This window comes from Lynx rufus, unplaced genomic scaffold, assembly GCF_022079265.1.
Source record: "Lynx rufus isolate CCGP_SWC_20201006 ecotype Redwood Valley unplaced genomic scaffold, mLynRuf1.p SCAF_6, whole genome shotgun sequence".
NCBI lineage: Eukaryota > Metazoa > Chordata > Mammalia > Carnivora > Felidae > Lynx > Lynx rufus.
Genome location: NW_025814878.1, coordinates 4,031,407 through 4,055,733, shown reverse-complemented (window position 1 = coordinate 4,055,733; position 24,327 = coordinate 4,031,407). Strand labels below are relative to the sequence as shown.

The window sequence follows — 24,327 nt, the reverse complement described above, 5'->3', positions numbered from 1 at the left end:
TGGAGGGTCACCGGACCATGTGATGGGCGCCAAAGCACACAGTATCTCTTAAGGCTTCTGCTTACAGTGTATGTGCTAAGCCTCTGTTGGCCAAACAGGGCTGATGACCATGACCGTGCCCATGATCTGTCAATGGGGCAGGGAAGGATGCTCCGCCTCAAGAGGCAGATAGGTGAATGTTTGCTGAAACTATGCCATATGTCACTTGCAGGGAGATTTGAAGACTGAGGAAGTAACTTGAAGTTCCTTTCTAAGTTCCTTTCTAAGGTTGTACGTCTATTCATCTTTTTATAGCATGGAGCGTCTTACAGTATGCAACAGTCCGTTGTTTTCCTCACTTGCCAAGAATTGAAATTCGCCCCCAGTAATAGATTTGAGAGTTAAGGAGGCAAAGGATGAAATACACATTACCAGCCATGAAATTTCTTCTTCCTACCTATCTGTTGCCCTACTATCTGTTGGGTGTGAAACAGTGTTGCACAAAATTCTACCCACTGTGAGTAGCAGTTGGGAAGGACTCGGCTGTTAAAGGCTGAAAACTTGGGATAGTGAACAATAACCTGTGTGCTGTCATTCTGAAAGCTTAGTACAAGTTTGTACATTAGAAAAAAAATTAAAACTATGAGAATAATTTGGTTTGTTGGAATATGTTAAGTTTTGTTTCATTCCCAAAAGGTTGAAAAGTATTTTATTTTATTTTTTTACGTTTTTTAATTTTATTTTTGAGACCGAGAGAGACAGAGCATGAACAGGGGAGGGGTAGGGAGAGAGGGAGACACAGAATCTGAAACAGGCTCCAGGCTCTGAGCTGTCAGCACAGAGCCCGATGCGGGGCTCGGACTCACAGACCGTGAGAGCATGACCTGAGTCGAAGTCGGACGCTTAACCGACCAAGCCACCCAGGTGCCCGAAAAGTATTTTAAATAAAAGACTAATTGAAATGGAAAGATTAGATTAGAAAAAGGGAAAGAAGAATCACTTCTTTAAAAATTAATCACGTTAAAAAAAAAATAAGGTGCCTGTGAAAAGGAGACTATTTTATTTTTATTAAGGAAGGGAAATGAACACATAGAAACAATTTATACTAAAATAGCTCTTTGGTTTTTATGATACCATCACATATTTATAGGGTCTTTTTACTTGAGGAGGTAGTTCTATGTGTTCTCTCATCTGGTGCTCACAACCGGCCTGTGCATTATTCGGGATGGAAAGTATCACCCCCATTTGATAGGGAACTTTGGTTCAGAGAGGGGAGGGACTTGGAAATGGTCAAACAGCAAGACTCTAGTCGCCTGAACTAGAAAGCATCCTCCCAAGCCCTGTGGGAGAGCTCATAACACACAGATACAGAGCAGAGAGAAACTCAACTGAGCCTGAAGGTAAACAGCAGGTGGAGGTAAGAATTTCACGTGCAAGGGAAGACAGTAACCTTCACCCTTCCCTGGTAGAAACATGCCGTTCATCCAACAGCACGTGCGGCTCTGTGCCTGGGCACGGGGCAGGCCTGTGGCATGCAGGGCACGCAGGGAGGGTAGGGAGATGAGTCCCTCGTGCTCGCCAGCCTCTACAAGCTTCTGAAGGCTCCAGGATGGGTAGAGAAGGCGAGTGTCTGGCATGACCTAGTTGGGCCCGTCGCAAAGTCATAAGTAAACTCAGCATGACAGTTATTGCCCCGGGATTACTGAGGGGTTAACAAGACAGGATACATGTGTAAGTCCTTCAGATCTTGAAAAAATATCTCATGTATGCCTCTGAAGGTTATAGTACCCTCCTGAAATTGCACCACCTGAGCGTCCTAGATCTCAGCATAGCACAGGCTTTTGCGCTTTCTGTTAGATCAGGCCTTCTCCTCCTCAGGGCTCCCTGGGTCCTTTAAGATCCACGGGGAGACTTTAATGAGGTGAGCTGCGTACTTGAATCAGAAGGTACCAGCAAGCTGATGGCTTGCAGCAACTTGACAAGAAGCAGGGAGCCCCACACGTGAGAAAGAGTTCAATGATGTGGCCCAACAGTCTGGACGGAGCAAGCTCCCCGACAGGCTCAGAGCCATGAGGACAGGCAGAATGCCGCTTTCTCCGTGGGCCTGACTCCCTCCAAGGACAGGGCCCGACCAGGGACCAAGCGCCTTGCTTCTAGGGTTTGCTTAGAGCAGGGATTCCTGATCTGGGCACCGTGGATGGAATTCAGGAGTCCATGAACTTGGATGGGAAAAACAATTCCATCTTTATTCTCACTAACCTCAAATGAAATTTAATATTTCCTTCAATTATGAATACAGGCGACAAACCAAGTTAAGCCGTGTTAGTTGCCAATAGAAAGCACAGACATTTTCCGATGACATCACAATTATTGCAAATATTCAGATTCACATTTACACTTGTTACTACTTCACAGTTATGGTAGTTGATAAGCTGGAGCTTCTGTTATTTGGCATATTAATAAATAAGCATGCATTTTATTATGTCACAGTTTTTAAATTATTTTGAAAGTAATCCTTAGTATTGGTTTCTTTGTCCCCTCATGTATTTTATTAAGTTAATAGCACTTGTGGGGGGGGTGGTGCCCGGGTGGCTCAGTCCGTTAAGCCTTCGACTTTGGCTCAGGTCATGATCTCATGGTTTGTGAGTTCCAGCCCCGCATCGGGCTCTGTGCTGACATCTCAGAGCCTGGAGCCTCCTTCAGATTCTGTGTCTCCCTGTCTGTCTGCCCCTCTCCCACTAACACTCTGTCTCTCTCAAACAAATGAATAAACATTAAAAAAAATTTTTTTTGATGTTGAAAATCCCTTCATTCCCATTGTCCTTGTCTTGATTTCTTTTTTTTTTTATTTTTTTTTATTTTAAAAATTTTTTTTTTCAATGTTTATTTATTTTTGGGACAGAGAGAGACAGAGCATGAACGGGGGAGGGGCAGAGAGAGAGGGAGACACAGAATCGGAAACAGGCTCCAGGCTCTGAGCCATCAGCCCAGAGCCTGACGCGGGGCTCGAACTCCCGGACCGCGAGATCGTGACCTGGCTGAAGTCGGGCGCTTAACCGACTGCGCCACCCAGGCGCCCCTTGTCTTGATTTCTTTATACCACTGAGAAATACTGCCAAAAAAAAAACCAAAAAAACCTTGGTGTAAAGAAATTAAGACCTTCCCACAAAGGATAAGATGGCATTGTCTTAAATTTGAAGCAAAGATCATTTTCCAAGTCCCACTTGGGTTGTATAGTGGTTTGTGTCACATACCTTTCCCCTGAAAGTGGGCAAAAATACGATGGTGTTACGGAGCATGTTCTTGACTCCTATGAGTTAAATTCACAACAATATCATAACAGAGTGGTATGCCATTTACCATAGGATAAAAGTAACCAGTTTTCTACCAACCATTTTGTGCCTAAAAAACCATTGCTTATTAGCAACTGATTTATAGGTTTGTTTTTCAGTCCAATTAATTGAACCAAAAAAAAAAAAAAAAAGCTTTTTTCCATCACTGATCACCCTGGGGTTTTGCTGTAGCATAGGAAGTCGCCAGTGCGTGTGCCTGGGATTATTAAAATACTGTGCTCAGAGAAGCAGCAAGCTTCTAGACTAATGATCCTTCAGGGCTATACACGTGGCCACGTAAGCACTTCATTCAGCCTTTGAAGGAATATCTGCTGACTGTTGGTTGTCAGGCCTGTGCTAGGTAGGCACAGGGGCGGGGGGCAGGGGCAGCAGGGTAATGGTGAAGGTGGTTGACATGGTCCTGCCTGCAAGGAGCTTACACGTGCCTGGCAAGGAACGCAGCCATGGACCAGGGAGGTAGACAGAAAATAGGAAAGTGCAGGGTCCTGTGGGAACACACAGGAGAGGTTCCTGACCCAGAGGAGGAGCGTCCCTTCTTAGAACTACAGGAGGAGCACCCATTGTCTGGTGAAGGGAGGCGGGCAAGTAGAAAGACATGGGGGCAGGTAGGGCAGCCTGTGCGGAGGCCCAGGACAGGGGAAGGCACGCCGACCCGAGGGACCAGAGGAGAAGAGGATGACGTGGAGAGTCCAGGCAGACAGGGCTTGAATGAAAGGCAGGAGGTAAGCAGGGACCTTCCAAGCCCCTGAGGAGTCTCCATCCTACCCCAAGGACGGTAGACAACAGAGTGACCTTATTAACTGTGTCGCAGGAAGTTCCCTCTGTCCACCTTACACACGTGAGTGGATGGATGGATGGTGACAAGACAGAGCCAAGGAGATGGATGGGAGGCTGTTGTCCTAGGGTGGGGACGGGTTCCCTTGGCCCAGGCTAGGGAATGGCCATGGAGGTGGAAAGACAATGTGGATGGATTCCAGAAACATTTCAGAGGAAGAGCCAACAGGAGTCCACGCTTCATTAAACTCATGGAGTTGGGGCAAAGGGGAACGAGTGATCCCTTTGTCTCCTGAGAGTATGGTTATTTCCCCCACGTTAAACATTAATGCTTTTATTTTTTTTTTTTTTTTTCAACGTTTATTTATTTTTGGGACAGAGAGAGACAGAGCATGAACGGGGGAGGGGCAGAGAGAGAGGGAGACACAGAATCGGAAACAGGCTCCAGGCTCTGAGCCACCAGCCCAGAGCCCGACGCGGGGCTCGAACTCACAGACCGCGAGATCGTGACCTGGCTGAAGTCGGACGCTTAACCGACTGCGCCACCCAGGCGCCCCATAAACATTAATGCTTTTAAAGAAAAATAGAGTCCGCGTATTTTAAGTGAATCGTGGCACAGTGAGCTGAGTCTGTACTGCACATAACTCACTTTGAGTGCCTGGAAGCCTCTGGCTCTCGGTCCGGAACTCGATCTGTAGCAGCTTACACACGTGGACCCAGAAGCCACGAAAGCGGCTGCAGGCAGAGAGCCAGAGCTGCACGTGTCAGGCTGTGAGTGGTTGGTTGGTGTCTGTGAAGTCAGACACAGAGAGGAAAGCGAGAAAAGATGGCAGGGGAGCGCTAGCAGGTCACGGGAAGAGAAGGAAAGAAGAGGGGGCGGGAAGGGCAAATGTAGGGCCGGTGAGGGCAGAGACGTAGCGGGCTCCAGGGGCGCTGGGGTCAGAAGCCTTCCAAGGGCTGAGGGCAGACAGTGCCGGCACACAGACCTGCCGCCCCCGGAGCTGCCAAGGATGCTGACCACACCGAAGGGTAGGCCCCACAGTAACTGCTTCCTTTACCCGGGAACGCCCCCTGCTGCCAGCATGCTCGCGCCCCTCCCTTGCCAGCTCTGTTCGGTTTACAGAGTGATGCCAGAAAGAGCTCTGAGCGTCGTGGTGAGTGTCGTTGCTTGCCCGAATGAGGAGCCCATTTTCAGTCCTGCTATAAGCCGTGTCTTTCCCCTATGCTGGAGCCATGGGATGGAATACGAGGAGGAAGCCAGTCCTTCTAGAGAGCCCACAGGTGACAAGGGACCGTCCACGGGCAAAGGCCGGACTGTGGGCAAGCGTGTAAGTGAGCACAGGAGGAGTGAGAGTCTTGTCTCAGGATGTCAGGGACCCTCAGAGGTGGATCCCAGCCAGACCAGGGTCCGCTCAGTCCTGGACTTTCTGCCTAAAAGTCATCAACAGCTTCTTGGAGAGAGAACTGGGAAATAATATCCTAACACACCCTTTTAGAATTTTTGCCCGTGGGGCTCCTGGGTGGCTTAGTCAGTTAAGCATCCAACTTCAGCTCAGGTCATGATCTCACGGGTGGTGGGTTCAAGCCCCACATCACGCTCTCTGCTGTCAGTGCGGAGCCTGCTTCAGATCCTGTGTCTCCCTCTTTCTCTGCCCCTCCCCCACTCGTGCTCCCTCTCTCTCTCTCTTAAAAATAAATAAACATTAAAAAAATTAAAAGTAAATAATAAACATTAAGGGGCGCCTGGGTGGCGCAGTCGGTTAAGCGTCCGACTTTAGCCAGGTCACGATCTCGCAGTCCGGGAGTTCGAGCCCCGCGTCAGGCTCTGGGCTGATGGCTCAGAGCCTGGAGCCTGTTTCCGATTCTGTGTCTCCCTCTCTCTCTGCCCCTCCCCCGTTCATGCTCTGTCTCTCTCTGTCCCAAAAATAAATAAACATTGAAAAAAAAATTAAACAAAAAAAAATAATAATAAACATTAAAAAAAGAAAAAGAACTTTTGCCCATGACTTTGTAGGGTGAGTCCTCACATTCTCATCCCTGGGGTACTTCACATTCCCAGCGGGGTCCTTTGGTGGCATCATCCCCACACAAGGAGAGTCCCCAGCCCCCTTACCTACTGTTGTCCACAGACAGCTGAACTGGGTCCACCTGAGACAATCTGGGTCTAGAGAGGGAAGAAGCAAATAACCTGCCCGGCCCACCAAGTCTTAGTGAGGTCACCCATTTCATGTTCTCATCAGTCACCAGGTGAGGCTGGGATGCTGGGAGGGCTCACACCCCAAATGAGAAAAGGCGGGTGAGGCTGGCCCACACCCTGAAAACAAGGACTCCCCCCGATAGACCTCTCAGAGCAGCCTTGGTCTCAGATCCTGCACTTGGCAGGAATGAGGTCTGGGTTCTATTGTGTCGGGGACAGCCATCCCTTCGTGACAAAACATCACACTGAATGTGCAAAGCCAGGTGCCAATATGTTCATTTTAAGCAAATGACTACGGGACCCCCCTGTCCCAGGGACCAGGGTTCTCCCCCCCCCCATGCAAAACCAGCCCAAGCTACTCGGGCAGCCAATTCATAATCAGAATAACAACTGATAACCGTGGAATGAAAATATAACCACGACAGGAGGCAGAACCCTGCAGGGCCCACCCTGTGCGGCTTTCTAGATACTCGGGCCAGATACTCTCGTGGAGACCGGGAATGGTTTATAAGTGCCCTTTAGAAAAATGCTGTGCTAGAAGACGCTGATAACTTAAAATAATGCATCTAAAATCATTTTTAAAACATGTCTTTTTTATTCTGCACATCATTTATTTAAAAATTGTTTTCAAAAGGGACACCTGGGTGGCTCGGTCGGTTAAGTGTCCGACTTCAGCTCAGGTCACAGTCTCACGGTTCGTGGGTTCGAGCACCCGCGTCGGGCTCTGTGCTGACAGCTCAGAGCCTGGAACCTGCTTTGGATTCTGTGTCTCCCTCTCTCTCTTGTTCTTCCCTCACTCACAGTCTGTGAAATAAATAGACATTAAAATTTTAAAAAAAATTTTTTTTTTCAACGTTTTTATTTATTTTTGGGACAGAGAGAGACAGAGCATGAACGGGCGAGGGGCAGAGAGAGAGGGAGACACAGAATCGGAAACAGGCTCCAGGCTCTGAGCCATCAGCCCAGAGCCTGACGCGGGGCTCGAACTCACGGAATGCGAGATCGTGACCTGGCTGAAGTCGGACGCTTAACCGACTGCGCCACCCAGGCGCCCCTAAAATTTTTTTTTAAATTATTTTCAAAAGAGAAAGATTGTGTGTCTGATGAGACAGTTTGGAAAAGTGCATCTCTGACAACAGGAATGTCTCAACGCCAGAGTTTCTGGGGCCTCCGAGGCACTTTTCAGCCTGTCCTGGGCTGGCGCCGTGGAATTCTTTGCGCACTGCACAGAGACCTAAGACTGGACCTAAGCCAGACAAGAGTGGTCTCTGGCCGCGGGTTTTATATTTATCTGGACAAGAAGTGCTTGCCTCATTTCTGCCTGTAATTGTCAAAGTGCAGCTCCTCTTAAAAAAACACTTTTTTAACACCCAGGAGAGCCTCAAGCAATTATCTCATGAAAGTCTGTTTCTCTTGGTCTCACTCTTCCCACACGTGTATCTTTTTGCCTTGCTGTCCCTCTTGGTGTGCGTGTGGCTCCTGGCTTTGTGTCTGGGGAATGTGTGCCCGTCTCTGAGTCAGCTCCCTTTGTCTTCCTGAAGTCTGTCTTTCCCTCCGGTTTATGGCTCCAGCTCAGACCCCTGCCCAGAGCTGTGGACTTAAAGATACCCCTGTTATTCTGACACCTCCACTCGGGGAGCCCAGAGACATCCCCCATCAGGCTGCCCCACGACCCCCACCTCGCTCAGAGCCAAACTGTTTGTTGGTCACACTTAGACTGGCAAACACCTAAGAGTCACTTTTGAGTCCTTCCTCCTCTGTCCTTAGTTGACACGTGGTGCGATTCTGTACATTTTCTCACTCGGCAGGTCCCAGCTCCAACCACTGCCCTGCCTTTGCACTGTCATGGCCAGCGACAGGCTGCCAGCCCCTCTCACCTTGACCAGGCAGGGGTCTCCTGGTGGCCTCCTCCATCCATCTCTTCTCCCCATCCAATCCACCCTCTATGACCTAGACAGAGTGTGATCACATCACCCTTCTCCTTGAAAGTGCTTTCCATGGGGCACCTGGGTGGCTCTGTCAGTTAAGCCTCCGACTTCGGCTCAGGTCATGATCTCGCAGTTCGTGGGTTTGAGCCCTGCATCCGGCGCTGTGCTGACAACTCAGAGCCTGGAGCCTGCTTCGGATTCTCTGTCTCTCTCTCTCTCTCTCTCTCTCTGCCCCTCCCCTGTTCACACTCTGTCTCTTTCTCTCAAAAATAAATAAACATTAAATGTATATACAAATTGGTGCTTTCCTGCTGGTGGTTAATAGGAAGGAGGCCAAAATCCTTAACCTGGTCTGCAAGATGTATGCCCTGCCCACCTCTTCAGCTCCGGGCTCAGCCCCTCTCTCCTGTTCTCCATTCCTGGAACAAGCCACAGTCCCCTCTGTTAACTCCTGCCCACCTTTCAGGAGGACCCCTGGAGTGGTTTCTCAGGGACACCCCCCCCCCCCCCCCCGCAGGCTGTCTGAGCTCTGGCTTCACCCGCCCAGGCTGTCATGATACACTGAGGGCTTATTTGGAGTGAGAGCTGTGTCTGTATCTCTCGTCCCGTATTCTCAGCAACCAGCACCGTGCCTGGCATGCAGCTGCTCAGTTAATATGTGCTGGTGGAGGGAGCAAAGGAAGGGAGGGAGGGAAAGAGAAAAAAAACCAAGTGCGTATTCCTCTACCTTCCTTTCCCCACTTTACCTTTCTCTCTTAAAAAAAAAAAAAAAGTATATTGTTTTTTCGGTTCTATGACTAGGTTAGTGCTCTCAACTGGAACAAAAAAGTTTCCTTTCCCCAATCTAAACTAAATAAAACTCACAGCCCCACCCTCAAACCCTCAAAGTTCCAGCAGTACAAATGAAAATTTTCAGACTCCAGGAGAAATGGTAAAAAAAAAAAAAAAAAAAAAAAAGAAGAAAAAAAGAAAGAAAAAAAGAAATTAAATACAAGGGTGATGGGGAATCGGTAACCCTGATGGAGCTCTAGGAGGCTATCAATGACATGACTGAGAATGTATTCAGGCCTCTTGCAAATATGACGTGTACATAGATTTATTCACTGGGAAAGTGTTTGAGAGCCTGTCATGTGCCCACTACAAATTTGAATAAAGCAGTCATTGCCTTCGAACGTTTTTATTCCCTGCAACTCACAGTAAGAAATGCATATACCCTGGTGCCCAATGTATACAACTGTATACAATGTATACAAATGCCCAGATACCGGTTTCATGAGATGCCTATTTTCTCTTCCTCGTCTTTTTTAAAAAATATGAATGCTCGTCACAACCAACTAATTTCAGGACCGCTATTTACTCACAGCCCTTAGCTTGGAAAACCCTGAATAAAACACGGGCCCTTCCCCGTAAGTAAAGCAGCTCCCTTTCGGCGTGAGCGCTCAGCGGCGGTGCGGTTGTGCAGGCTGAGCGGAGAGCCAGCCTCCAGCCGGACTGGGGTTTCAGGGCGTGTAATACGGCACACATAGCCAGCCAGTCAGCAGGTGGGAACCTGCCTGCCCGCCTTCTTAGAACAACTCAACCTGAAAATTAGTTGTTTGAAATTAGTTCCTTCATTTTCAGCAAAGTAAACCACAGGTCAGCCGTTCTGAGCCCCTCCCCCACGGGGGGGTGGTCTGAGAACAGGCTTCAGGAAGCTGTATGTAAACTGCTGTGTGTGTGAAGCAGGAGGTGGGGAGTAGCACAGTTTTCTTCAGATTTTCAAAGCATTTGGGAATAAAAAAGCTTAGGAACCACTGCCATAGGGGTCAAAAACCTGAGTTTCTGATATTCACGGGAATCAGTGGACGAGAGGGTGGAATCTTAGACTTTGCTTCGTCCCTCTCGTCCCGCTTCCCTCGTTAACCTCATTTTTTAAAGGATTTTAGCTTTTTCTTTTTTAAATGCGTATTTATTTTTGAGAGAGGGAGTATGTGCGCAAGCAGGGATGGGCACAGAGAGAGAATCCCACGCAGGCTCTACACGGTCAGCACAGAGCCCGACACGGGGCTTGATCTCGGGAACTGTCAGCTCATGACCTGAGCCAAAATCAAGAGTCAGATGTTGAACCCACTGAGCCACCCAGGCACCTCACTCCTCTCACACCTTCTTCAGCAGCAGCAGGAACCCTCCCCCGGCGGCCCAGCCACTGGATCTGAGCTGGGTAGCTCAGCAAGTGTCAGCCAGGAGGGTTTTTGTACCTGCCCAGAGGCTTTCCCCGTGGAGTGGGATGTTAGCCCCCTGTAAGTCTAACAGTCACCACATCCTCACTGTACTTTGCTCTTAGACGCCCTTTGTAAATCCTTTCAGACAATCTGCCAGAATTTCTAGCCATGAATCTGCCTCGATCAGAACACTTTCCCAGACCATAAACCTATGGCAGTTAACAAGTCTGGCTTCGTCGGTGTGCAGGACCCAAGGTTGATTTTATGCTCTGCTGTCTCTGTCTTAAAATTCTTATGCATTTTTTTGTAAGATGCCCTATACTTTGATTTTGCAGGGGGCCCCACAAATTATGCAGCCAATCCTGACCATTAGCTAGAACCTCTGGCCTGTTCTTTTGAATGCCTTGGTTTAAAAAAAGTAATTGACGATCCACTGGCTAAACCAGAGTGACTCAGGCAAGTGCTAGGCGTGCTTGTGCTGAACAACAACAACAGCAGCTAGAAGACAACGTACTATATTTAGCGTCTAAGAAGTCTGCTGATCGGATTTGTGGGGGGAGGGGTGTTTATGTAGTACTTGTGGTCTCGGCCACCAGTATATCCTGCGGCTAACCTGGGTCGTAAGAGGGCCAGTTCTTATAAATTATTTATAGTTTCTACTGCTGAAGCCTGCCAGCACCTCCTAACTTTCTGTAGAGTAGACAACAACTGACTTCCATTCTTGAAATTTTTATTTAGCCGTACGATTTTAGAATTTGAGTTGGACAGAACCTTTTGCAGCATACCCAGCCGCTGGGGCCCACGAACTTGGCTAGGTGACGTTGCAAAACAGGCCTTTAAGATTAGCATGGCAGGTCCTCTCACCTAGGAATCCCGAGTGCTTTCAACACGCTCTCCTTTTATAACGCCACAATGCCACACATACTGGGAACTTGGGACTGCTTGGAATAATTACAGGGAACATTTATTAGTGATTATAAATCTGTGTGTGGGGGGGGGTGTGTGTGGTTGTAAGCAGTGGGCCATTTTAGAAGATGGAATATAATGGGGAAACTCAATATATCAGACAAATAGAGTCTATCTACTCCAGTTGAAAGGGAAGAGGAGGTGAATGATGGGGGAGGGGCACCCCAGCGCCAGCCCCCAAGGAGCTCAATTTGGAAACGCATCACTTCTGTGTCACATGGAGGCCACACCCAACAAAGAAAGGGAGGCCCCAGCAGCAGGAGCCGCACAGGGAATGTAAGCAAAGGGCTCATGTGATCTTACTTGCTTTGGGCGGTCCTTCTAGCAACAATCTGGAGGGGGATACACTGACCGGGCACTCCGGGAAGATTTTACAGTGGTTCACAAAAAAGCTGATAAGGGCGTGTACCCTGCAATGGCCTGCAGAGACAGGGAGCAGAAGCTTAGGAAAGACAGCAGGTGGGGCGCCTGGGTGGCTCAGTCAGTTAAGTGTCTGACTTCAGCTCAGGTCATGATCTCGTGGTTCGTGGGTTCAAGCCCCGCATCAGGCTCTCTGCTGTCAGCTCAGAGCCTGGAGCCTATTGTCTTCTCTCTCTGCCCCTCCCCTGCTTGCATGCACACGCGCTCTCTCTCTCTCTCTCTCTCCCCCCCCCCAAAAATAAATAAATAAATAAATAAATAAAATAAATAAACTTTAAAAAAGAAAAGAAAAGACAGCAGGAATACAGTTATCAATCCTATTGACCAGCTGGATATGAGAGATGTGTACAAAGGACAGAAACGAGCTCATTCTCTACCATGGGCAACTAGATGCTTGGGGTGCCATTTGCACAGACGAGGCAGGTAGTGAGCAGAGAGTACAGGGGAGCGTAAAGAATGTAGCTTTGGACCCGATGGAGGTAAGGTGTCTACCAGACAGGTAGGAATGCCTAGGAGGCAGGTGGAAAGGCAGCCAAGTGCTCGGTCGAGGAGAATGTATCAGTGAGAAGAGTAAAGGCCCCAGGGTGGAGCTTGGGATGAGTGACCCTGAGATATTGCCTCGTGCTCAACGGGAATGACTCTTGTTACCTCCTCCCAACTGTACCCTCCCAAACCTGGATGTCTGCAACTGGCCATCAGACCGTGAACCAGAGGGGCAAAGGGATTGTGGAATGTCGGACACGTGTCCTGAAATGCCAGTCACACAAGCCGCTGGAGAAGCAGATACTTGAGGGGGCTGAACATCTGTGCAGAGTGGGAATTTTGGAAACCCTTACAGAAGACTTCTGAGCCTCAGACAGCTTTTTTGCCCACCTGAGTCTGGCTTCGCTTCTATTCTATTGTCCCAAAAGAACTGGATTGAGCCACCAGAGCCCCTGCCTCTGAGAGTTGCTGGGCAGAGAGGGCACCCAAGGGTCTTCTGGCCAGGGCACAACTTTTAGAAATGGGAAACTGAGGACAGTTATGAATATCATGAATATGAATATCAGTCGCACAGACTGAAGAAGGATCAGAGGAGGAACACTGGCCCCTCCCCCTTTCCTGTCTCACATCTGTCCACATCACCTTGTGACACCCATCTGTCCGTGTCACCTGGTAACACACAGGTATGAGCCGTAGCCGTGAGACACGGTGTGAATACAGTTGTATTATCAGATGAGATGTGAAAGCACCTTCAAATGTATAAAGCACAGTCTGTATTTTTTTATCACTTCCTTGTGCTGGTCTTTGTTGTAACGCTCCTTGTAATGAAGCTGGGTCTACAGTTTCAACTTCAGAGAAATGAAATGTCTCAGAAGTTTTGCAAAGAGGTTTCATTCCTGATAATTTTTTTTAATTACTACTTTGGACACATCAGAGTTTTCTTTTTAAGGGAATCGTCATCCATCCCATTGAGTCATTGTGTCCTGCTCATTGACACAGCTCTGTGCCTCAGGTGATGCAGAGTCTTTCGTACAAGATCACAGAAGCGTGTTTACTTTGGAAAAGCGTGCCCATTGGGAACACCAGTTTCCAACTGTGTATATACAGAGTCAAATTAAAAAGTTTTGAAGAGGGGCGCCTGGGTGGCGCAGTCGGTTAAGCGTCCGACTTCAGCCAGGTCACGATCTCGCGGTCCGTGAGTTCGAGCCCCGCGTCGGACTCTGGGCTGATGGCTCGGAGCCTGGAGCCTGTTTCCGATTCTGTGTCTCCCTCTCTCTCTGCCCCTCCCCCGTTCATGCTCTGTCTCTCTCTGTCCCAAAAAAAAATAAATAAACGTTGAAAAAAAAAAATTAAAAAAAAAAAAGTTTTGAAGAGGCTTAGAATTAATTGTCAGCTCTACGTGTGTAACGTACTCATGAGCTAACTCCGTTCTGAAACCTTCATTTTGGGGATAAATTGACTAAGGCTTCAAAAACGATTATAATGGAACATGAAAGAACATGTGACTCAAGAGTGTGGAAGACTTGGGGAAAACAGTGACTAGATATCAGAAGGGGCTCTTGACCCAGGCCCAGCATGGAATAGCCAGGGGACCCTGGCCATTCTGTGGCTCCGACCTTCACGGTCCTCACTCATTCCTGCCTGCTGCCTATCTCCCACTGCGAATGTGAACAAGGACTGACGACCAGAAAGCCCTCAAATGGTTAAGCCATTCTGATGTAAGGTGGGGTTGATACTGATTTCAAGGCCTGGAATTTCTAGAGAAGAACGGAGATGTTTGGGGGGTGTGTCAGTTGATAGTACGGGCTTGTAGAAGATCATTTGATATTCCGTGGAGAATTCAGGGGAACCCCCACACAGAGTTTCCGGCCCTGCAGACCCATAGACAGGCCGGGGCTGAGAGGGGCCTGGCTGGGCTTGGGGGGGTGGCATGCCAGGAAAGGAGGCTCCCTGCGCATTCCGGCACTGGCTTATCCTGCAGTTCATTTCAGAGTTTTCAGGACACAGCAGGGACCACTAATGTCTCGAGACTGTGTTCTTGAGGACGTACAAATTTGAACTTACGTTACTGATTTTGTCAGAGTGATCCAGAGCCCTTTCCAGGAGGCCGAAAGAGCTCAATAGCAGGGCTGTCGTTCCTGAGTCTTCTGAGGACAGAGATGCTGGGACACCCAGAGCAGGGAAGGAAATGGATTCTCCTGCATTGGGACTGGCATTTCCTAGGATGCCCCTCCAGGACCCAAAACTTAGGGAATTGTAGGATTTCTTTCCCTCTACCTCATAATGGGCAGATTCACTTTTTTTTGAGAAAGAGAGAGAGAGAGAGTGGGGATCAGAGAGAAAGAGAATCTCAAGCAGGCTCCGTGCCCAGCACAGAGCCCCGATGTGGAACTCGATGTCACAACTGTGAGATCGTGAGCTAAGCAGAGATCAAGAGTCGAACACTCAACCAACTGAGCCACCCAGGCGCCCCTGGGCTGATTCACTTTGTAAAGTCATCATATTTCTATTAACTTCCTTACATCTCCTTTCAAAAACGAAGTCTTCTCCCACCTTCTCCCCCACTTTATTTAGCAACTATTTCTATTTGCTTGTCTGGGAGGAACTTTTTCCCCCTCTTCCCAAGTTTCATTGTCCTCTGTGCCTCTAACCAGCAGGTCTCCTCACGGCACAGCCTCCCCCAAAGGCTGGCTTCTCCCCTGCGTGCCCTCCCATCCTCCTAGAAACAGAAAATTCCCCCAGCATTGGAAACCGATGTTAAAAACCAAAGTTAGACTGATAACAACTTAAGGAAATGGAAATGTGTACAATTTGCCGTCTGAGGAGCCGAAGGCACCTTAGCTGTCCATTGTCAATCCCCTCCCTTGATGCCCACAAAAACTCAGCGCTGTGCCAGATAATGGTGAAGACAGAGTAGCGGTGGGAGGTGCAGGTGAGACCTTGGCAGGGATGCTTTGGATTCCACATCACTGCCCAAGGTTATGTTAACCTGCATTGTAAACATTACAACAACTCTACATTCCCTAGTTGGTTTTACATAAAAAGTTTTCATTTTTGAACAAATGGAGCTAAACCCTGTAGACTCTTAATTTATAGGACATTGGCAAGGGCTCAAGACTGGAAAAATCCACGCGGGTACTAATAAAACACAGAGTCGTGTTGCATTTTATTTTACAGCTCAAAGGGGTCTCGGGGCTTATCGAATTCCACTTTTTACATGGGAGGAAACTGAGTCCCTGTGCAGAAGTGATATATTGATACTTTAAGGCCGCAGAAGTAGTTAATATGATATCACAAATAGAATTCATTTTCAGAAAAGGAGGTAAGAGGAGTTGGGAGGGGATAGGAAACCTTCCCTGATACATCCCTTTGCCCCAAATAACCCCCAAGCGCCACAGTGTCCATGAATGTGTCAAATCTGTATGTCTCACAAGGAGTTTCTGCTTCTTCTGATTTTCACTTTGCTGCGAATGAGGTCATCCTTGCAGAGGTTGGGGTACTTCCTTCTGATTGAGGATAGGCCTCTCCAGACATGAGCTAGGTGTCCTCTGCATGGTTCAGGATGCCCTGAACCAGGAGAGAGCCATCAGGCTCACCGACACAAGTGCCAGTCTTGGGTGGCAGCGTTCCATTCTTATTCCCATTCCTGTGATCGGCAGGGGGTGGGGGGTCAGGTGCCCACGTGTGCTGCTCTAGGAGGGAGGGGTCGGGTCCTCAGGCCCACCCAGCCCAGCCGGCAGAGCAGGAGACAGTAACAGGTGGTGGGTAAGGGTTCAGATGAACACCTGGGTTCCAAGGCCAACTTCTCACCTGCACCTTCTCATCTGTAAAATGGGCATAAGAGCATCAACCTTACCAGGTGGTCTGAGAAATAAATGACATAATTCCCTGCAAGGACTCACTGAGGGTGGATAAAAGTGAGAGGAGGAGGAGGTGGAGTGAGCGTGCCAGGCTGCTTTCCAGAAACCTAACCAGGCCTTGGACACACATATTTTAACTCGGATCTTACCAAAAGTTTAGAACAGCATGAATTATTTAGTGTCTAAGAATCACTTGGGAGCCATAAAGGCCGGGTGACAATATGTGCCACTCTACCTTGGCATTCCTCATTTTAAAAAAGAAACAAAAGAGGGGCGCCTGGGTGGCTCAGTCAGTTAAGCGTCCGACTTCACCTCAGGTCACGATCTCATGGTCCGTGAGTTCGAGCCCCGCGTCGGGCTCTGGGCTGATGGCTCGGAGCCTGGAGCCTGCTTCCGATTCTGTGTCTCCCTCTCTCTCTGCCCCTCCCCTGTTTCATGCTCTGTCTCTCTCTGTCTCAAAAATAAATAAACTTAAAAAAAAAAAAAAAAGCTGCTGAGGATTCAACTCAGTTAAAAAAAAAAAAGAAACAAAAGATACCTCATAGGGCAAGATTTGTCCAATTGGGGAAGTTAAAAAAAAAAAAAAAGCGCTAGGTTTAAAGGAAAAATAATTTTCCATTCCGTACCTTTAACAACACTTACTTTAGATGTAGTAACATCTAAATGAGAAGTTTTTAATTTCAATTGCATAGTTACATCTATTATTTCACACGATTCTCGAGACACTGCTGGAGAAGGAAGTTAGGATTGTTATTTCCCTTCTCCTGACCAAGCTGAGATGTGGCCCACCTAGAGCCCAGGACCACTGTCTGGAAAATGCAGACTTTTTGGGTCCGCTGCTGCCTGGCCTGAGGGTATGATTTTTCTCTATCTCTGGATCCCATTCTTGAGGGCCTATATTAGAGCCTGACTTTTAGGAGATTTTAAGTTCTTAATGTTTCAAGCATTGTATTCCTTTCTCTGGCAACCTTCAAACACAGCTTTGGCAAATATTTTTTCTTTAATATTTCAGCGGACTTTTCTGTACTGGTACAATTTTAATGCTTCTATTTTCCTTTTTTTAAGGGTCTTTTTCATACTCCATTTCCCCCCCAAATCTTCCTCTGGTCGGGGCTGAGGCATAGTCTCTGCTCAGAATCTGTGGCCCCTGATGGGCAGTCCCTCACTTTTCGTGGTGATTCCCTGGTCTATAAGGTGTGGGCATAGCACCTGGGGCTACTCTGGGGCTGTTGTCCAGGACAGATGACAGACGATGAAATAATAAAATACACAATCATGTAACAGGCAGTCAGTGAATGGTACCTTTAATCATCATTAATAATATTATTGTTGGAGTGCCTGGGTGGCTCAATCAGTTGAGCGTCCAACTCTTGATTTTGGCTCAGGTCATGATTCCAGGGTCGTGAGATTGAGCCCCTCGTTGGGCTCCTCGCTGAATGTGGAGTCTGCTTGAGATTCTGTCTCTCTTCCTCTACCGCTCTCCCCTGCTCTCTCTGTTTAAAATCGATAATCATAATCATAATATTGTCATTATGATTTTGACTTTGGGGTTAACAAAATAAGACTTTTCTAAAGTGTGCCCCCACTGGCCATTTTAATGGAACCTCCTTTCCCCACTTAGATCTCAGGGCAGGTGACTTTTTGAAGTCGGCTTGCATCCCAAACATAGCATCTGGGTCCCCCTGTGGCATCCTGTGGAGCTTTTCATAAAACCACCTCTGCCTCCCGCTGTTAGTGTAGAGGCCACTTCTTGCCATGAGCTGATGGACACTAAGAAGTGTCCAGAGGGTGCTTTTAACCTCTGGTCAACAGCTTCCGACCCTCAGCCTTCTCTGAACTCATTCAAATTTCACAGACCCTGCCTTTTCCTCTGGTTGGCTCCCCAGCGATCTTCTCCTTGACCAGCATTTTCAGTGTCTGTTCCTGGCCACCAGGAGCAGCGACTACCCAGAAGCCTACCAAAAGCATCTCTTCCTTGGCTTGGTGCATGTTTGTTGAGTGTCTGCCAGGCAATTCCGGTGGCCAGAAATTGTCTCTTACAGCAAGGCTCACCAGGGGAAGGAGGGGAGGACAGATCCACACAGGGTGGTGTGGTGCTAACAGGGCCGTGGGCAGGGCGCCCCCGCTGGCTACTCGGATCTCCAGTTACTTTACAGAACCTTCCAGGTTTATCAGCACCCCGCCCTGCCCCTGTGTTCCATTCCCCACCCCTGAAGCTGTTCCTGTGTGCGGCAAGACTGAGCACAGACCCAGCACAGCACAGCATAGCCCAGGGAATAGCTCCTAGTGCTTTTTAAAGGAACTCTCCAGAAATGTAGCAGTGTAGAGGCCACTCCCTTCTGGCCGGGTGCAGACCTCAGAATCAAGGGATGTGGCAGAAAGTCCAAAGCGTTTTCTTTAAAGAATCTCCCACAGCACCCCCCACTCCACCGCCAGTACATAGGACACCCGTTTAGTTTTTCCACGTGGAAAATCCACGAGCTGACCTCTAATGATAGTCGTTCAAAATGTCTCCGATGTTGCAGATTCTTGCAAGTAGCTTTCCAGCTGCTGGGTCCCCTTCTCCTCCTCCAGATGTTCTCCCTCTCGGCCAATTACTGCTTCATCCAGGTCCCCGGGAGCACGTCGTGCGCAGCTGTGGCCACTTCCTCTTGTCCCATCTCAGCCTGTCCCCAACTCTTGTCTGCTCTTCTCCCCTGGAAACTGAGTAACAGAAGCCTCCCCACTCGGAACACCCCCAGACCCCCGCTGAGCTCCTTCCACTCTGAGCTAGGGCGAGTGTGCTCAGAGCAGAGCCACACGGGCTGGGGTGACACCTCTTGTCCTGCTTTTATCCTTGACCCATAAAGAGAGACTGTGCGCTTGCCAACATTGGTGAGAGAACAGATTGAGTTAGACATTCAGTTGGGTTTTCTCTGTTAGGAGTTCATTCCCGGAGTCTGAGGGGTATCTGGAGGCTGAAAACAAAGCAACCCATCAGATAAGATAAGGAATGCCTTGAAGCCATGGGGTGGTGGTGGTGTTTTCCTTCCTAGCACTTGACGTGGTGCTGGGCGCAGGGAAAATACTCAAGAAAGGCAGCGTGCATTTCGGAGCCAGGATCCTGGAGGCAGATAGAGCAGGGCTTCTTCCCAGCCTTGGTACTCGTGAACTGTGTGACATTGGGCAACATGCTTGCTGGCTTGGATGTCCTTTTGGCGGTATGAGGGCTTATTCAGTCATTTGACAAATATTCATCAAAGGCTTAGAGTAGTGGTGGCAAACACGAACAAAAAATAGATGATTTTGGATAAACGTGGGGGTAGAGCTGACAGGACCTGTCGAAGGCAGTGCATGGCCATTTTGGTTGGCAGTTGAACGTTGGGAGAAAGAGAATTCACAGTGGTAGAGAATCCACAGAGGAGAGGAGAGGCCCAAGATGCAGCCCACCTGCAGAAGTCAGGCAGAGAGAGAAACTGAGCAAGGGGATGGGAGGAGGGCATGGCGGAGGGCATGGCGGCCATTGGACAGAGATGCCCACCGAGTCTTGGAGGCTCATTTGCCGCCGTGTATTCAACACACACCAAGAAGGACGTGGAAAACGTTCAATAAAGGAACTTCAGGGGGAGCCTACATTTCAGTGGGATTTTTGTTAGCCTAGAAAGCTTTCAGTAAGACAAGTTTCCAAGTGGAAACTGCTTCCAGCTCAAGACTGCCAGGCCGCCAGGCGTTCACACCATTCCTGAGACATGACTGGTTTTGCAAGAAGCCTCCCAGACCCCATGAGCGAGGGTCTCATGCACCCCATCTACCGTCTTCACTTCTCCAGTGGCTCTGCCTCCCTCAGCCGCTAGTAAACTTTCTAAGCGAAAAACAAAACAGCCGCCCGCCCCCGCAGCCATGGTCGACAGTGGGCGGCCAAGACCCTTGTACTTCGACGGGGGTGTCCACAGTGTCAGTGACGCCTCCCAAGCCTTAGTGTCTTCTGTGCTGACAGGCGACTTGCGCTTGAGTGAAGAGGCTGAATCCACATATTTTGGATTTGGAGATCAGCTTTCGTAGCTGGGGTCAGAGATTCTGACCTAACATGTGCTCCTGTGGCCCCAGGCCTCCAATTCTCATTCCCATTTTCTGTGCTCATGGATAAAGAAGAGGCTTCTCGAAACAGCACAAAGTCTTGGGAAAATCTCACTGGTTCAGATTTTTTTCTCTCTTTTTGCCCTTCTTTGTGTAGATGTCTCCGGTACAGCCCGCATAGACCAGTGACTTGGGAGAACTGAGGTTGTTTTTACACAAGAGTTCACTTTTCCAGCTGTGTGGCTTGGCAACACATGTCATCACATGATGTGGTCCAGCAACAGGCATTACTTACCTCACGTGCCAGCCTCTGGTGACAGGCCATCGGGCTGTCACCAGACCAGTGAGGTCTGAAATTTCTCTTCGGGTCCCCTGCTCAGACTGGCTGTTTGTCGTTCGCACCACTTGCAGACAAGCATGACTCTTAGGGCTCCTCTGCCGCCACTGTCCCCAGGTGTCCTTGCACCCTTCTCAAGAAGCAAGCTTGTAGAGAACATAAAATAGAAGATGAGTGATTTGTGACAGGTGACCAGAAAGAAAGGCAACACCACCTTGCCTGACTTTGGTCGGTTTACTTACATGGTCACACCTGATGTGCACCTCTCTGTGTGTGTTTTTAAAACGTTAAGCGTCTGACTTCGGCTCAGGTCGTGTGGGTTTCTGGGTTTGAGCCCTGCATCGGGCTCTGTGCCGACAGCTCAGATTCTGTGCTTTGCGTTCTGTGTCTCCCCCTCTCTCTCTGCCCCTCCCCCCCTCAAAAAAATGGATCCACATTAAAATAAACAAATTAATTAATTAGTAAAACACACATAGGGATTTAAAATATGAAAACTGAATAGAAGTTATGCTTGGGAGAGACCCCATGTAAAAAGCTAATTCATCCCCCCTGGTGTTTTCGGCCCCCCTGGCAGCAGGCGGTCAGATCAGGGTGGGTTAGGAGGGCACTCTGGGTACTCCTTTGGATGGAAAACCAGGCGAGGAGTAGAGAAAAGAGAAGCACTTGGCCATTACTTGCAGGGGGAAGGACGAGTCACAGCCTCATTTCAGACGTTGTGTGAAATTCCCGAGGTGAGAAGACGCGGGTCTGTACGTAGGGAACCGGGGGTGACGGTGCGGAAGTGCCCAGTCCCAGCACTTGGGCACTTGTGGGGTGCCCTCGGGTTCTAGCTCTACTGATTCTGAGCTGTGTGGCCCCACACGAGCAGCCTTCCCGCTCTCTAGGCCTCCGTTGGCTCCCCTGTAAATTAGGGCAGCATCATTTTCCTCCTAAAATGGCTCAAGGCCAGAGGTATCAAGGTATGTGACTTCTCTTAACAAACCACAAAACACTGTGTGCTTTGTAGAAAGGCTTTCCCAGACATTACTTAACCCCACAAGGACTCTATGAAAGCATCTCCGTTTCACAGGTAACTTAGCCAAGAACTGTGGGCTGAAAGATGCGGTGTCTTACCGTGCGCGTGAAGACCACGGTTTTTAAAATACCAATTTTCCTGCAACTATTGAAAGAGTGGAGGCATTTCCTTGGGAGACCGTTGTCATGGGAGGAGAGAACAAGAGGCAATCCCTCTGTCCTGGGACAGGCCCCCTGGACAGGGACCTCCGTCTACAGCCGCTGACGAGAGACGTGTCACTCAGTACCACACGTGCGTGCCCACACGCAAGCACGCACGCAAACACGTGATGAGAGAGGTGCTCACTCGGTCCCACGCACAGACACACACGTGTGCACGCACACACATGCGCGCGAGCGAGGGGCCGAGCCCAGGCCCTGCCCAGCCCAGCACTTAACAACCATCCTGAGGGAAGACTGTTCTGTGAACCTAAAAAGCCTGCTGGTACAAAACAGGGAAATCGTCCCTTTTCTAATTGTCACGAGAACTTGAGCGCCTGTTTCTTCAAGTTGTTGTGTGAGAAGGATGCATGTTCCTTGTGCTTTCAAACCAGCTAAGTTCCATTGAAAGAACGATTCTGTGCTTCAACTGTCTGCATGTTAAGCATTTCTCTGAGCAGTGGATTTGGAAATGCACAGTGTGGTAGGGTTTTGAACAACACAGGTTGGAACTCCGTGGGGCCGCTTATATGTGGGTATTTCCCCGTAAACACAGCACAGCACCGTGAATGTATTTTCTTTTCCTTCTGATTTTCTGTATGACATTTTCTTTCCGCTAGCTCACTTTATTGTACGAATACAACATATAGTACATAGAACGTATAAAATATGTGTTAATCGACTGTGTAGGTGATCGCTAAGGCTTCCAGTCGACCGTGGGCTATTAGCAGTTAAGTTTCTGGGGGGTCAGAGTTAGATGGGGTTTTCGGCCGTGTGCCCCCACACCGTTCAAGGACCAACTGCGTCGTCAGAGTATTGGGTAGCAGGGAGAGTTTCCGTCAAGTAAAAAGACATTTTATTAACTGATTTCCGTATTTTTTTTTTCTGCCTCTCATTTCAGAACGGTTTGATCACCACTGTCCCTGGGTAGGCAACTGTGTGGGGAAAAGAAACTACAGATTTTTTTATATGTTTATTTTATCTCTGTCTTTTCTGACAGTCTTTATACTTGCATTCGTTATCACCCACGTCATTCTTCGTAAGTATGCTGGCGAAATCAGATTATGTATGTAACCATTTGCCTGACTTTGGTTTTCGGATTTAATTTTGATTTAATATTTTGATCATTTCGGGCTTTCTCTTTCTTCTCTTTCCCCTCTTCCTGGACCTCTCCTCATTTCCAGCCTGCCCCCTTTTGTGTTTCTCCCCTTTCTCCTCCCCTGCCCTCCCCTCCTTTCCTCCACCCCTGTCACCCCTCCCTCCTGGTCACCCTCCTTGACCTCCCCGGCTGCCCTTCTCCCTGCCCTCTCTCCCTTGTTCCTTCTACTCCCCGTTCCTGATCCTTCCGGCCACAGCTGCCTGAACGCCCCAGATCAGGCTGTCTTTCACTTACAAGACTTTTTCCTTGATACACTTGCCCCTGCTGCAACCTCAGTGACCTCACTTTCTCTTCTGCTAAGGGATTCCCTGAAAGAATCATTCCCACATTTTGCACAAAGGATAATGGGCTGCAATGATAACCATCAAATAGTTTTGTTTGTTTTTAACATTAACATGATACTGGCTTAAGTGAGAACAGTCACCATCCCTAGAAAACAATGTCTGAGGCTGAAGACTGGGTTTTCTAACACACACACACACACACACACACACACATTAAAAATATACAATTGAAAAGATTTTCAATTACCTGCTAAACATTAGTAAATCCCTGGCAACATTATTAAAGGAAGGAAGCAACATTATTAAAACTGAGATTGGGATATTAATGATTTTAATGTGTATTTGCCTAAGCAAATGACGTTTCTTATTTCCCATTCTGAAGGTCATGACTTTGAATTTCTTTGCTCTCTTGGTTATCCACTTTCCAACAACAGGGAGTGATGAGAAGGAAGTTAGTTGGCTTTGAACTATAAACTTAAGCCTTTAATTTCCATTACAGTGCCCATTAGCAACATGAGAGACCAGCGTTGCCTCTGGTCCACATTCCTGAAGTACAGCCATCCATTAGCAAGTGCAAAGCTTCCTCCTGCAATGTGTCCCTCACTGTCTGAACACAAGCCCACTTTCTTCCCCGGGCAGCAGCACTGATACCACAGATGGCATGTGCCCAGGCTGAAGTTAGAAGTGCATATTCCCTGCCGCTCTTTGGGTTGGGTTTGGTGCAGCCCAAGATAGGGAGGGCATAGAAAATTTCGCATGGAAACATCGGTCATGATTGGACCTTATGTGGAATCTCCTAAGTTTTCATGGCATTTTAAAACGTAGGTCCCGTTCTTTTTGGCTGAAATCCCTTCAACTGAATGTGACACAAGTTTGTAATCTATGCTTGAGAGCCATAACTTGGGTGGGATCCCAAGAAGAGAATTAAGGTTTATTAGAGGCCTTTTCCACCCTACCTGGGAAGGGTGTTAATGGTGGCCCTTTGCTCTCTATTTTCAGAGTTGAAAATGGCAAAAATGTAGCCAGGGTCCTATCTGCTTATTAATAGGCAAAAGAATCAGAGACAAGAAACTGTAGTTTACACAACTCGAGAAGAAATAAGTGCTGATAGTTGCAGC

General features: G+C 48.4%; 1 protein-coding gene across 2 annotated transcripts in view; it reads left to right on the top strand.

Annotated features, from left to right (window-relative positions):
* The window catches only part of ZDHHC14 (zinc finger DHHC-type palmitoyltransferase 14), a 291,313-nt gene that overhangs the window by 228,138 nt on the left and 38,848 nt on the right, over positions 1-24,327 (top strand). For both annotated transcript variants that reach the window (XM_047102756.1, XM_047102755.1), the window contains exon 4: positions 22,668-22,805. In XM_047102756.1, the coding sequence (XP_046958712.1) occupies positions 22,668-22,805 (138 nt within the window). The remainder of the gene's footprint in view (positions 1-22,667; positions 22,806-24,327) is intronic.